Below are 15,014 nucleotides of genomic sequence, written 5' to 3'. Positions count from 1 at the left end.
TGAGCTGCCAAGTCCTCCTGGATTGGTTCCCTGTCAAACCCTCATTAGCATACACCTGCTCGGGAGGGCGCATGCGCAGTATACACCTGCTCGGGAGGGGTGCATACGCAGTAGAATAGTCTATTGCCACTGCGGCCGCCATCTTGGATACGATCGTCTAAGCGGCCGCTTAAGATCATCCAAGCGGCTGCCTACATTTGTGGAAATATATTGTGTGAATTTGGTTTTGTCATGGAATATTTTGGTTTCTCCATCTATGGTAATTGAGAGTTTTGCTGGGTATAGTAGTCTGGGCTGGCATTTGTGTTCTCTTAGGTTCTGTATGACATCAACCCAGGATCTTCTGGCTTTCATAGTCTCTGGCAAGAAGTCTGGTGTAGTTCTGATAGGTCTGCCTTTATATGTTACTAGACTTTTTTCCCTCACTGCTTTTAGTATTCATTCTTTGTTTTGTGCATTTGGCGTTTTCACTATTATGTGGTGGGAGGAATTTCTTTTCTGGTCCAGTCTATTTTGGAGTTCTATAGGCTTCTTGTATGTTCATGGGCATTTCTTCCTTTAGGTTAAGGAAGTTTTCTTCTATAATTTTGTTGAAGATATTTACTGTCCCTTCAAGTCTTTACTCTCTTCTATAACTACTATCCTTAGGTTTGGTCTTCTCATTGTGTCCTGGATTTCCTGAATGTTTTGGGTTAGGACCTTTTTGCATTTTGCGTTTTCTTTGACTGTTGTGTCAATGTTTTCTATGGTATCTTCTGCCCCTGAGATTCTCTCTTCTATCTCTTGTATTCTGTTGGTGATGCTTGCATCTATGTTTCCTGACTTCTTTCCTAAGATTTCTATCTCCAGAGTTGTCTCTCTTTGTGATTTCTTAACTGTTTCTACTTCCATTTTTAGGACCTGGATGGTTTTGTTTAATTTCTTTACCCGTTTGTTTGTGTTTTCCTGTAATTCCTTAAGGGATTTTTGTGTTTCCTCTTTAAGGGTTTCTACTTGTTTACTCCTGATCTCCTGTAATTCTTTAAGGGATTTTTTTTGCTTCCTGTTTAAGGACTTGTACCTTTTTACCTGTGTTCTCCTATATTTCTTTAAGGAAGTTATTCATGTCCTTCTTAAATTCCTCTATCACCATCGTGAGACATGATTTTAGATCCAAATCTTGCTTTTCGGGTTAAAGTTAAAGTTGCCACAATAGTATATATCAGGCATTTAGGTTCAAGGAAAGTATAATAATGGATACTTTTCTTTCCCAAGGAGAATTTCTCTTAAACCCAAGCATATTGTTCTTGGTAAACAATAATTGGCAACAAAACAAGTTTTATATGCTGTTATTTCTGTCCAAACCTGTTAATCACCAAAATGCAAACTAATTTTGTTGTAACAAGCCTAGACCAATTCTATCAACCATATCCTTGTTTAGATACCCAGTTTCATTTAACATTTTGAAAGTTCATTTGACAGCCAATCCAGTCCCTCATACAGAGCAGTTCCTTGTGTAGCACAAGTAGCTGGGACATACCATGTTCTGTTTTGAAGAGACTGAAGACCTAACTTATCTGTCATCTCACTGATGGCCATAAGGTTTGGCAAGTCTTGTTTGTTTGCAAAAAGCAGAGCACTGCATCCTGCAGCTCATCTTCCAGAAGCATTTTCTGCAGCAGAGCTGCTCCTTCCTGAATTCTTTCATTATCATTGCTATCTACCACAAAAATGAGACCCTGGGTGTTCTGGAAGTAATGCCTCTAGAGAGGCTGAATTTTATCTTGACCACCAACATCCCATACTGTGTGACAGATGTTTTTATATTCTACTATTTCCACATTAAAATCAATGGTAAGAATGGTGGTGACTATTTCCCCTAATTTGAGTTTATACAGAATTGTCTGTCTGTCTGTGTGTGTGTGTGTGTGTGTGTGTGTGTGTGTGTGTGTGTGTGTATTCTTATTTTTTTAGAGAATAAGATTAAGTATGTCTGGGAGAAAAAAATTTTTTTTCTTAGATGTAGATTTGAAACCCAGAGGAATCCCACCCTGTGGAATAGGTAGTAAGTGGAAACTTTAGGCTATTATTAGCAGATGTTCTTATCTGGACAGAATCTATTGATCCATGAGCAGTAGATATGAGTGGGTTTCCTGTAGCTTTTAAATTTATAAAAGAGAACACAATGAGTTAACAACATGAAAAATCTCTAAGATGAGCTTTTCGTAGATAAATAGGAACAAGAAGGACTTTTTTCTTCTGTCTAGGAGACTGAACATATATCACTTTAAATTTAGTTAAAAGTCAACCAAAGAAAACTTAAAATTTGATTTTGCCATTATACAGTTAGATTGTATAGTGGAAATGCTTTATTAGAGTTAGGCAAATTTATGAGAACTCTATTGGTTAGTGTTAGGACACTGGCATAGCAAGAAGAGGAAATATGAAGCATTCTGTCAATGGAAACCGAGTTTAGGTAAGGAAGTAACAGATTACATCTGTGAAAGCTGACATCTGAATTTGTCTATCATATATTGTGAAGTCTGTAAAAAATCTGGCAGTCATAGCTAGTTAACAAATTTATTAATGAGTAAATGTAGTGGTGGATTACCTTAGGGTAAGGAGCTGGGTCTGCTTTCTAGCTGCCAAGCTATTGTTACCTTAGCTGTCAATATAGTGAGAAATCTGGGGGAGAATAAATTACAGTCTAGGAGTTGTGTATTAATTAAAATTAGAATTTATCACCTATAGTCCAAACAGTTCCCAGGTCCCTGTTGTCTCCATGGCAACTTGGGGAGAGTCAATCTGGCTTTCAAGCCCACAGATGGAAAAGATTTTTTTCTCTGTGGAATAGATAGGGTGAAATGAGAAATGACCCACTTTGACTTTAAGCAATATGAGGCTTTTGACTCTCCAGTTTGTCCACAGTGTAAAACAAGCCTGGGCAGGGCAATGGCAGTGTTTCTCAGTGGTTATCATACCACAATCCAGGCAATCTTTTGTAGCTGTGTCCATATCTTCTGAGATCTTGGGGTTGAGGGGGGTGGTTATTGTCAGGCTTTGTGAGATTCTGTCTGTCGTGAGTTTAAGTATTTATATGTATTAACAGACTTCTGACAAGATTGAAAGCTGTATCTGTTGGTCATTTCTGAATTAGATGACTTATGTTTGTTAAATTATTTGTTTGAGAATGTATATAGTAAATATAGCACAGTATAATTTAGTGGCATAATCATTTACCAAGTCAGGATAGAAATGAACATCTTAATTGTTAACAATTAAATAACTTTGACAGGTTGCATACTATAGAAAAACACATTTTGCATTGGACTAGAATGTAAAAAGATAAGAGAGATTACAGTGGTGACTTGAGAGCCTGGTGACAGAAAGTGAGGGTGTCCAGGTGGGATCAGTCCTGTGACACGAACTGAGTGGGCAAGCAGGCTGTGGGAATGGACCAGTCCAAGGAGCAAGAAACAGGAGCGCACATATGTACAGTTGAGGCACCAGGTGCACACCTGGGCTGGGGCATGGGAGGCACTCGCAGCCTGAAGAGCGCAGATCACTAGGAGCCACAATAGTGGTGGCAACAGAGTCAAGAGATTGGGGCTGTGCTGTAGCACGCATGGGCACCTGGCCTGCTAGTGTGGGCGAAGCGCGCACCACAGTGTCAGGACCAAGGGAGGACAGTGTGAGCAAGCAAGTGAGGCAGAGGCAGGACTTCCTTCTAGCAGCCAGATGCCCTGACCAGTGCTGTAGTGCTCTAGATCCTAGTAACTCCACTCAAGGCAGGGTTAAGAAGGCAGGGGTGGCACAGTGCAGAGGCTGGAGGGGAAAGTGTGTAGGCAGCAGTCCCATGAAGGTACAGAGAGAGTTTGTGCATGTGGTGGCAGGGGAAAGTGCCACAGCATCCTGTCCCAGACAGGGTGCAGGAAGCACAAGAGGGCAGGACAAAAGCTATTTTTCTCACAGCTGCAGCAGAGCTCGAGCAGCTAGGTAGGGTTGATGGTAGCCTTGGTGGGCAGAAGGTAGGAGCAGAGTCCTGGACAGACAGATAGACAGACAACAGGGACAGGGGCAGATGGGTGCTTGGGAAAGCAACATCTCACCAGGCAGAGTCCCTGGCAGGTGGTGGGGCCAGACCTGTTTTTCATGTAGTGAACAGAAACAGAGTCAATGGCAAGAGAATGAGGGAAGGGGAAGGAGGAAGCCTACACTACAGATCATTTGCAAGAGAGTTATTTTTAAATACCAGTTTAGTGGCCATGTAGAGGTATTGCTTGCTGTGTACTGTGAATTAGACCAGGACATCCCAGAAAGTAGGGATAAGGTAGTGAAGACAGACCCATTGGATGAGAGTAGGTCTATTAATTACCTCTACCAGCATCCTGAGGATACTATTAATAACCAGAGAGATGTTCAGCCAGATCAGACCACTAGGTCTTCACATAGTGGTCTGTGGGTTAAGCTCTGGGCCTGCACCCTGAGCCACAGAGAGCAGTTCACCCAGGTTTGTGCTTTCTCAGCAGCAAAAAAGGAGCCATCACAGAGGAGAGGCGAAAATCTCACCTAAGGGAAAATATCCTAGAATGAGGGTCAGTGAAAAGACCGAATGTCTCCATTCTCAAAGACAGCACAAGGGTAGCTCCAAGCTGAAGACCTCTCCCCTTGGACTGTGGGACTATTTACACTGACCAGTGGGGCCAGTGGGCTTACCAGTTCTCTGAAGTTTGGGCTAGGCACCATTGGATCTCCATGTGGTAGCAGGGGATGTGGCAGCAGGGAGTTTCTAAATCTGAGTCTCCCCACCAAATGGTGAGTGTCACTGCTTGGATCTCCTGCAGTCTGGAGAATAACTACCCCAAGCCGGGAGTCTGCCAAAGCAGGAACTCATTTAATTATATCAATCTTTTTGTTTCTAAAGGGTTGAGAGAGGAAGTGGGGTTTTTTGTTGAAGTGAGATGTTGTAGAGGGAGGGGAAAGGTGATGAAAGGTATGGGGTGACTGACAAGATCCAACAGAGTTATTCTAAGTCAACAGTAGTTAGGCAAAGGCAGGCTTAAGCTGGTTGTCACTGAGTCACTCCAGTATGGAAGTGACTGAGACAGTTTACAAAACCTGAGCCAGGCTCAGGTTTGTCCTCAAGGTCCAAACCAGGGCCAAAATGGGGCCCAACAGAGGAATAGTGGAGTAGAGCCTGGCCATGAACACGTGGAGAGAGTGGAGAGGGGAATGAGGAGAGAGGGGAAACTGTGAGAGGACAGTGTGGGAGCAAGAAGGCAAGAGCAAGAGAGATAAAAGGGGGCAAGCAGCCCCTTTTTATAGTGAGTCAGGCATACCTGGACATTGCCAGCTAACTGTGGAGCAGACCGTTGACAAAATGCTAGCACATTGTGTTTTCCTACACTTCTTTTCAATCATTTTTCTTTAATATCTTTCTTTTACACCAACTGTTTTCTTTATAGAATAGAGAGTAACACCCACCCCCTTCCAGACTTGTTTTGGCCCATGTGCTTTCCTAAGCTTGTTTTAGACTTTTTTGAATATTTTTACCAGCAAGGCTTCAGTTATATCATTTGGTCATTTTGCTTTCTTTCTCAAGACTACAAAAATCTAACCCTCTGTAAACATCAGAGTGCTTCATTGTGGAGGTTCTTATTTAATTATACACACCAACCACTCCAGTTGAACTTGTTGACCTATGTAAAAAGGTTCCTCATTCTTAAGGAGCCCTTTGCATCAGGACAACAATGACAGATAAGGTCATATTATATAGTGCAGGGTCTGGCTCAGGGCCATTGTCTTCTTGTTTGTTTGTTTGTTTTCTTAATTTGTTTTACATCAGCATTCTTTGTAAATTTTGTAATTTTGGTTCTTCCATCATTATGCTGTCTGTAAGTGTGCATGTAATTTTTCTGCTTTTAAAAAGATGTGATGACCATGATTGTTATTCCACATTAAAATCTAATTGAAACTCTTTTGGTTTGTTGTAATGAGTTTATAAGTGAGATAATAATAAAATTATTTAAAAAACCATACTACATTGTTTGTGCTTAAGTGTGTGTGTACAATGTATGTGTGTGTGTGTGTGTGTGTGTGTGTGTGTGTGTGTGTGTGTATTTATGCATGTGTGAAGGCACATTTGTGAAGCTCAAAAGAAAATACTCAGGAGTCAGTTCTCTCCTTCCACTTTGTAGGTCCTGCCTGGAAATTGAACTTGAGTTGTCAGACTTGACAGCCAACATTTTTACTTGCTAAGGGTTATCTTACTATTTACTATTAGCACTAGGAATATGACATTAACCTTTTTATTTTGTTTAGCCTTTGTTCAGCCAGTAGTGCATTTTTTAATCTCATATTTTTTATAAATATGTATGTTTAAAAGATTTACTTTTACATATACAAGTATGCATTTCTGTGTAAACTGAATGTATATGTGTGTGTGTCTGAGAGAGAGAAAGAGAGAGAGAGAGAGAGAGAGAGAGAGAGAGAGAGAGAGAGAGAGAGAGAGAGAGAATGTTTCTGTACTTGAGTGCAGTTCCTGTAGAGGCCAGAAAAGGGTATCAGATCTCCTAGGACTAGAATTATGGCAGCTGTAAGCTGCCTGATTGAGGATGCTCAAACTGTGGACTCTGGAAGAGCCCTAACTACCCTTCACTGCTGATCCATCTCTCCAGTCCCAGTGTGTAGATATTATGGGTTAAACCTTTTTTTTCTCAATGTTAAAACTCCAATATCTCAAGAATAAGGTTGTTGGGATTGCCAAGGAATCAAGATATTTGAATGCTTTATAGAAGCCTCACTCAGTAGACCACACTAATAACTCAAGCCAGCCACATCTTACAAAAGCAGGCAATTGGTTATTCTTTAATATATATGAATATCTATTGCATCATTTTTCCTGGGAAGAGGCACAGAAACAGTCAGCTCACTCAGGACAATGGCAGAACATAGCAGTGACTTTAACCAAAGCTGGTTTGATGACCAGTGAGTTTATTAGAGTGAATTACAGTAGCATTTTTGTGGGGTTAAGTAGGGGAATGTGAATGACTTGGGTAGCTTCACTTCACCATGGTCAGTGTCTTGGGAAAGCTGTGTTACTGTGGGTCCCGATGCAAAATAGTGGCAGCTTCCTCAAGGCTACTGCTTGTTTAACCTGTGAGAGTCTTTAGTGATTATTCTAAGTTTCTTGTGAGTGTCATGAGCCACTCAAGCCTTCTCCATCCCTTGATCAGGCCAAACATTTCAATCTGGAGGAAATAGAAACACTAGAAAGTGGACAACCAGAAAGTAAACTACCTCCCAACACATGGGCTAATAAGTAGACAGTTTCCCTAATAAAAAAAAAAAAGTGGCCTTTCTGATGGTCTTCAAGATGGTTACAAGGGAAAGTAAGCTGGTTTCTGGACCTTCCCATATCTAAATGTCGGGTTCTAGGATGGCACCTGTGGATAAAGCTTCCTCAGAGCTGCTTTCATGTCCTTGTTTCTAAGGCTGTAGATAAGTGGGTTCAGAGTTGGTGTGAGGATAGAATAGAATATGGCAGCCATGCGCCCTTGCAGTGGGGAGTAGTGGGCTGTGGGTTGCATGTAGGCGGAACTTCCAGTGCCATAAAACAGAAGCACTGTGGCAAGATGGGAGGAACACGTGGAGAAAGCCTTCCAGCGGCCAGCTGCAGAACGGATGTGAACTACTGTGTATACAATAAGAACATAAGACAGGGAGGTGAGGGCAAAGCAAGTCATGATGACACAGCCACTAACTATAAAACCTGCAGCCTCATGGCCTTGGGTGTCACCACAGGCTAGATGCATGAGTGGGGGAATGTCACAGAAGAAGTGATCAATCATGTTGGGGCCACAAAAGGGCAAGGAGAAAGTGTTGACCATGTGGAAAGTAGAAAATAGGAGCCCACTACCCCAGGCCACCACTACCAGGGAGACACAGGTCTGAGAACTCATGGTTACCCCATATGTCAAGGGCCTGTAGATGGCTAGACAGCGGTCAAAAGCCATGGAAGTGATGAGAAAACATTCCAGAGAGCCAAAGCAGACAAAAGCAAAGAGTTGAGATGCACAGGCTGGGAGGGATATCTCTTTGGTATCTGCCATGGTAGCCACCAGGGCCCGGGGAAGGGTGGTGGATGTAGAACAGAGATCCACCAGGGAGAGGTGTTTGATAAAGAAGTACATGGGTGTGTGCAGATGAGGGTCAAGAGTCACAGCTATCATGATAGAGACATTCCCCAGAACTGCAGCCAGGTATATGAGAAGAAATATGGCCATGCTCAGCAACTGTAATGCAGGAACGGTGGAGAAGCCCTGGAGAATGAACACAGACACTGAAGAGAGATTGGCCATGGTTTGTCTCTGGAAACTCGGAACAAGGAGAGAGCATGAAGAGAGTCAGCAACCATAGCAAAAACCTATGAGGAAAGGAAGAAGAAGAAGATGTAAGATATGTATGTTTATAGCCTTGATCAGAGATGCTTCTTGCTGTAGTGGATAGTGATTAATGCAGAGACATATTACCATTGAAAGCATTGACAAATGGCTGTGAGTGCTCAGCCATAAATGGAACACCTTTATCAACTCTCTCTCAGGCACCAAGAAACATCATGGAAGAGGGGCAGAGAGAATGTAAGAGCTCAGAGGATGGGAATGAAGGAATGGGTGCTCTGAAATGCTGCCCTCTGACCATGACGTTGTTGCACACGTGACACACATGACCTACAGCACCTGTGGTTACCTACACAAGATCAAGTGAGGCATAATTTTAACATGGATGAGGGGGGAAGTTTCTGAGGTTCTACCTCTACATGAGAAATAAATAGTAGTTATGGTGGCGAGTCTCTTTTCTTTGAGGTGTGGTCACTGGTAGGTTTGCCATGCCCCAGGGGATGGCCCCAAACCCACATACATATAGGCAACACTAATAGGACTCAGTTTGCTAAAATTTATGATTATGTAAGAAGGACATGAAGTTGTGAGGGAGACATGGGAGGGAGTTGGAGGTGGAAATGAGGGGTGAATTTGATTGTGATACGTCATATACATGTACGAAATTTTCAAAGGAAAAAAAACATTTTTAAAAGAATGAGTTGCCTCTGGTGAGAATGCCCATGTTTCTTCCCTAAAACCCACGTACTTCTTGTCTTCCACTGAGATCCCAAACTCAAATACCTACAGAGACACTGCATGTGTAAGAGAATGAAGGCTTGGCAGTTCCAGATCTGTCTATAAAATCTCTCATTTTCATATATTGTCAATTTGTTAAAATGTAAAAACCTGTGCCTATCTGGTTAGGGAGATGGCGCCCTTGTAAAGAGCTTGCTACATATGCACAAGGACCTGAATTTGGTTTTCAACACCCACATGAAAAAGCTGGTTTAGTGGCATACATTATAACACCCAAGCTACCCCACCCCACCCTGTGCTGGGGAGCTAGGAGCCTTGCTGGCTAGTCTGTCTAGCTAAATTGACAGTAGTGGGTTCAGTAAGAGATCCTGTCTCAGAAAAATAAGCTGGAGAGCAATAAAGGAAGACACTTCTTATCTTCCTATGGCTTTCATAGTTCTGTGATTTTTTTTTTACTATGTACCCATCTATCTTTTTTTTTTTTTTCTCCATTGAGGCAGGATCTCATAAAACTCAGGTTGGCTTTAAATTCATTGTGTAAACCAAGTAGTGAGGGTGCATGCCTTTAATCCCAGCACTTTTAGGAGGCATAGACAGGAGTATCTCTGTGAGTTTGAGGCCAGCCTGGTCTACAGAGCTAGTTCTAGGACAGCCAAGGCTACACAAAGAAACCCTGTCTTGAAAAAAAAAAAACATTGTGTAGCTGAGGATGACCTTGAACACCAGGTCCTTCTACTGCACTTCTCTAGTGATAGGATCACAGGTATGCATGGTCACACCTAGGTTAGGTGGTGGTGGGTATTGAACCCAGGGATTCATGCATGCCAGACAAACACTACCAACTGAGCCACATTACCAGGCTTCCATGCACACTACTAGAAAACTCCACGTTCTTTTTGGTGGAACACCCAGTTTGAGGTCAAAGGCTCTGCCCTCTTTCCTCCAAAGCAGAGATCTTATCTCTTTACTCCCCAACATCTCCTGCTGGAAGCAGCACCTAGCTGCACCTGGCTCTCTATTGCTCACCCTTATGGTGTGGTGCAAAGACTCCAGTAGGCTACCAGCGCTCTAGCCACACTAGTCACTGGACAGGATGACTGCGAAGCACCACAGCTTCATCCCAATGCCCCTCCCTCACTAGTTCTTAGCTTGCTCCCCAGGTATGGCTGGAAGACCCAGACCACGCTCTTTCTTCAGGACAATCCGGAATCATGCCAGCTGCTCGGCTGCGACGCCCTGCTTGTCCTGTCCTACCCGTAAGTAAAAACACTAAGCAAACACCACTTCCGCTCCTCCCTTAGGAGGCTTCTCAGTTTCTCCCCTTCCTCCCTTCCCAGAAAGATGCTGCCCCTCTTCAAGATACAGGCATCTGCATGAGAGGGTTTGCAAGCATAAACTGAAGGACTACACTTATTTCAGTGGAATCATCAGACAGCAACTTCATCTATTGGTGTCCTGAGAGACTGAAATGTACATTGATGTTCAAGAAAAACAAAATAAAAAACAACACACTGACTGGCAAGGTGGGTAAAGTTGCTTGCTGCCAAGGCTGACAACATGAGTTTGATCTTTTGGAAACCACATGGTGAATGGAGACAGCTGATTCCCACTAATTTAACCTTCCGTGTGTGTGTGTGTGTGTGTGTGTGTGTGTGTGTGTGTGTGTGTGTGTGTGTGTGTGTGTGTATGTGCGCGCGCGCGCGCGTGTGTGTGTTTAACATGTATTGCCCAAAAACACAGTTAAATAAGTAAAATGCAAAAATAACCCAAAACAACAAAAACCTATTAGAAGAAATACAGCCTCCACCCAGCAGCTTCACTGCTTTTTGGAACAACTGTGATTTGCATGAGAATTGTTTCCTGGTGTCTGGTATGCAGAAGGACCCTTCCTATGGTGTTATTATCATACACCCAGAGTTTGCCTCCTCTTTTTCATTTGTAGTAGAACTAGCAAGGACATTGTCCCCCCACACAGCTCTTTGGAGCCCCAGGGAAACTTCCAGGGCACAAGAGTCTTGTCTTGTTGGGAATGTGAACTTTTCCTTTCGGCTAGAGAAGATTGTGTGTTTTTTAAGCTCTTTGTTGTTGTTTTGGAGTTTTGTTTGTTTCGGTTGATTGGTTGGATGGATGGTTTTGAATTGTTGGATCCCCTTTCTTTTAATGACAGGATCTTTTTTTTTCTTTTTTTTTATTAGATATTTTCTTTATTTACATGTAAATTTCTCCATTCCTAGTTTCCCCTCCAAAAAACAAAGAAACAAACAAAAACAACAAAAACAAACCCCTGTTGCCTTCCCCCTCCCCATGCCTGCCACCCCACCCTCTTTATTGGCCCTGGCATTCTCCTACACTGGGCACAGAACCTTCACAGGGCTGAGGTCCTCTCCTCCTATTGCTGATTGAATTTGCAATCCTCTACTATACACATGCTGCCAGAACAATCAGACCCCTCCATGTGCAGTCCTTGGTTGGTGGTTGAGACCCTGGGAGCTCTGAGGGTACTAGTTAGTTCATAGTTGTTCATCCTAAGGGGCTGCAAACCCCTCAGCTCCTTTGGTCCTTTCTCTAACTCCTTCACTGGGGACCCTGTACTCAGATCAATAGATGTCTGTGAGCCTCTACATCTGTATTAGTCAGGTACTGTTAATGACAGGATCTTATGATAAGAAAGAAAGAGAATAATACAGAGGTGGATTGTTCAGGGTCCCCAGGCCCACTCTTCGATAGTTAACTGTTCTGCTTCCTTGTTTCTCTATCTGCAATGCAATGGATTTTAATCTTTTCAATAAATATTGTTTATTTGTGTGTGAGGTGAGCACACATAGATGACACAGTGCACTCATGAAGGCCAGAGGACAACTTGGGAGTGTCAGTTCACTCTCTGCACCACTCAGATTCCTGGGACTGAATTCTGGCCATCAGCTGTGGCAGCAAACACCTTCACACTGAGCCATCTTGCTGGTCCTGCAATATTTTCTTTGAGACAGGATCTCATGTTATTTATGCTGCCCTTGAACTCCCTAACTTAGAGTGTTATTCAGCTCATCTTCCTGCCTTCAGCTTCTCAAGTACTGGGATTGCAGGTGTGCAGCACTGTGCCTGGTTTTATATAGTACTGGACATTGAGTTCAGACCTTCATGTAAGTTAGCAACTGAGATAGTCCCCCAGCTCCTTTGTTGGCAATGTATAGAGCTAATACCATCTCAGGCATTTGCCATGATAATTAAATGAGGTTAGCTGGTGTACATATAAGCCACTGAGGGACTTTATTATCTCCAGCCACATCATCTACATCTCTCATAAATTTATAAAGCCACCTTCGTGGTTGTGATTAGCAACAGCTGTAAGTGGACAGAGTCTCTAGGTTTGAGCCTCATTTCTTTCATTGTCTAATGAGAGTCACAGGAGCTCTCTAATGAGATTCTAGGGTAGGATGAGATTCTGTGTGTGTGCATATATACACATATAAATACATGCATACACATAGATGTATGCCTGTATGTATATATGCATAAGTACATATTACATACACAGCTATATATCAACTCTCCCATCTCCCAAGGCTTGGCTCTCAGAATTATGAGGAAGGCAATCCTATCTCACAGATGAGAAACTGAGCTTCAGAGAGCAGGAGGGAGGAGAGCATCCTGAGTCCAGGCCTCTCTCACTGGAGACTTTGTGCTGCATCAGCCAAATAAGAACCAGCTAAATGCTGTGGGAACCTGACTCTGCTCTGAGTGCTTTCTACAGCATCCTCTTACCTTCCTACTCACCCAGAGAGCAGAGGACAGCCACCTCTTTATCCCCATTTCTCAGGCAGAAAACAGGCAGAGAGGTGAAGGAAATGGTTCAACTTCTCATAGCTACTGCAACCGAAGTCCTCTGAAGAAGGTGTGGGTATTCAAGAGCCCACAGACTATTTGACCTTAACTGACAGATGGAATCTTGCAGATAAAGAACCATAGTTGTCATAATCTATCTCTAGGTCCTTCTTATAGTATCAATCTCTACATCCAACATTTCCCTTACTAGGTAGAATTACAAGCCAGGCTATTCCAGGACTCAAGAGTATCAAGATTTGAAGACCAGCATCAACTACAGAGTGAGTTTGACTGAGACCAGCCTAGAACACAGGAGATGTTGCCTCAGTAAACAACCCCACAAAACCTTTTGGTTTTATGCTAAGCCCAACAGACTCCTAGCATCTAAACCAGATGGAGAGATTACCCACCTAACTAGCATGCCTGGCTGGTGTAACTACTTTTGACTCCCTTTAGTCTTGTGATTGTAAAGATCATGTAACTTCTACAGAAAGAGCATGTCCTTGAGGATTAAGAATAGCTGTGAACCTGTGTTCCTAAGTGATTGTGATTTGGCTCAGAGTAAACGGCCTCTTTGTTCTCTATAACTCAGATGAAATTTTAAGTTCGTGCTATGGTGAAGGTGCATGTCCCACCCCCACAATCCACAATGTGCACACCTCTGCTATCTCAGGCATCCCAGGCACAAAATGGCAGCTGCTGAGAAATTTGTGGCAGTGATACCTACCTGGCTGCTGATGACGCTCCCCATACAGTAGGTGAAGCTGAACCCTATTTGATGCTGGGATGGGTTAATAGGAAGTGAGTTCTTTGATGGAGGCTGATTGAGTACAGACTCAAGATGAGAATTCTGTACTCAAAGATGAAGCCACTTTTTAAGCCACAGCGAGGATGGCTTTGGGGATGGACCAGGTCTGTTGAATTTCTTGAGATTGGCACTGAGCCACAGCTCCACCTCTGGGTTGTTTCTCAGCTTTTCTTGGGAGTTTGCCCAAGCTCACCTCTGGGACCTTGTGTCCTGTGGTAGTTCTAAGCTCTGAGAATGAGGCTCTTCAGCAGACAGGAGATCAGCCCTGGCCCCCGCTGTGAGCTTTCTAAAATTCTGGTAACACTCATGGGAATAAACATTCTGATACTATTTACTATTTTGCCTTTATAGGCACTTTGCATCTAAAACTGTCACAGGCAGATATTAAATAGGAATCACACATAAAATACCACTTTCTTTAAGCTGCTGCAGATAACTTCATTCTGTAAGTGAAAAAGCAAGGTGTCCATTCTCACATCAACAGGCTTCTAGGCTGTTCTCCACCGTGTGTTGTCCAGGGGTAGTCGTTCTGTAAATGTTATTTTTATATCTTTCCCAACTATCCTAGGCTATTGTTTGGAGGGATGGCTCACTGGTTGAGAGTTGTTGCTGCACAAGCATGAGGCGCAGAGATCAGGTTATAGCACCCATAAAACAAAGCAGGCATCCTGTGCATGCCTGTAGCCCCAGAAGTGAGGTGGGCATAGACAGGAGGATTGCTGGGGCCTGTGGGTTTCTGGTCTAGCAGAGAAAATGTAAGACTCAGATTCAGGGAGAAACCCTGCCTCAAAGGAATTAGTGGAGATGGAGAGAAGAGGACACACAACAATCTTATGGCTCTGCATACCCTGGCATGTGCACCTATTCCCATATGAGTATCTTAAAACAAACATCATATACATATAGGTGTGTGTTTAACGTCTCTAAGATAAACATCTTAAGTTTATATATAAACATACATATACATGTGCATGTGTATGTATATAAAAACACATATATATACACACATGTATGTGTTTACATATATACATAAATATATATAAACCTAAAATGATTATGAACATATATGTTTATTATTATTATTATTATTATTATCTTTAATCTCTTTTTACAGTCTAGTCATTATCCCCCTCCCAGTTCACTCTCCGACAGTTCATCAACCCATTCCTCCTCCGCCATCTCCAAGAGGATGTCCACACACACACACACACACACACACACACACACACACGCACACAAACTCACTCCCTGCCAGGCCTCTGCATTTC

The 15,014-nt window shown here is 42.8% G+C and overlaps 1 protein-coding gene across 1 annotated transcript; it reads right to left on the bottom strand.

Annotated features, from left to right (window-relative positions):
• Positions 1-7,412: 7,412 nt before the first annotated feature.
• Positions 7,413-8,339, bottom strand: LOC116101615 (olfactory receptor 5V1-like). Its single transcript, XM_031385305.1, has one exon. The coding sequence runs from the start codon at positions 8,337-8,339 to the stop codon at positions 7,413-7,415; it is 927 nt and encodes a 308-aa protein (XP_031241165.1).
• Positions 8,340-15,014: the final 6,675 nt, after the last annotated feature.

Source organism: Mastomys coucha, unplaced genomic scaffold (assembly GCF_008632895.1).
Source record: "Mastomys coucha isolate ucsf_1 unplaced genomic scaffold, UCSF_Mcou_1 pScaffold21, whole genome shotgun sequence".
Lineage (NCBI taxonomy): Eukaryota > Metazoa > Chordata > Mammalia > Rodentia > Muridae > Mastomys > Mastomys coucha.
The sequence above is the reverse complement of the archived record's forward strand: the minus strand, read 5'-3'. Positions and strand labels throughout refer to the sequence as shown.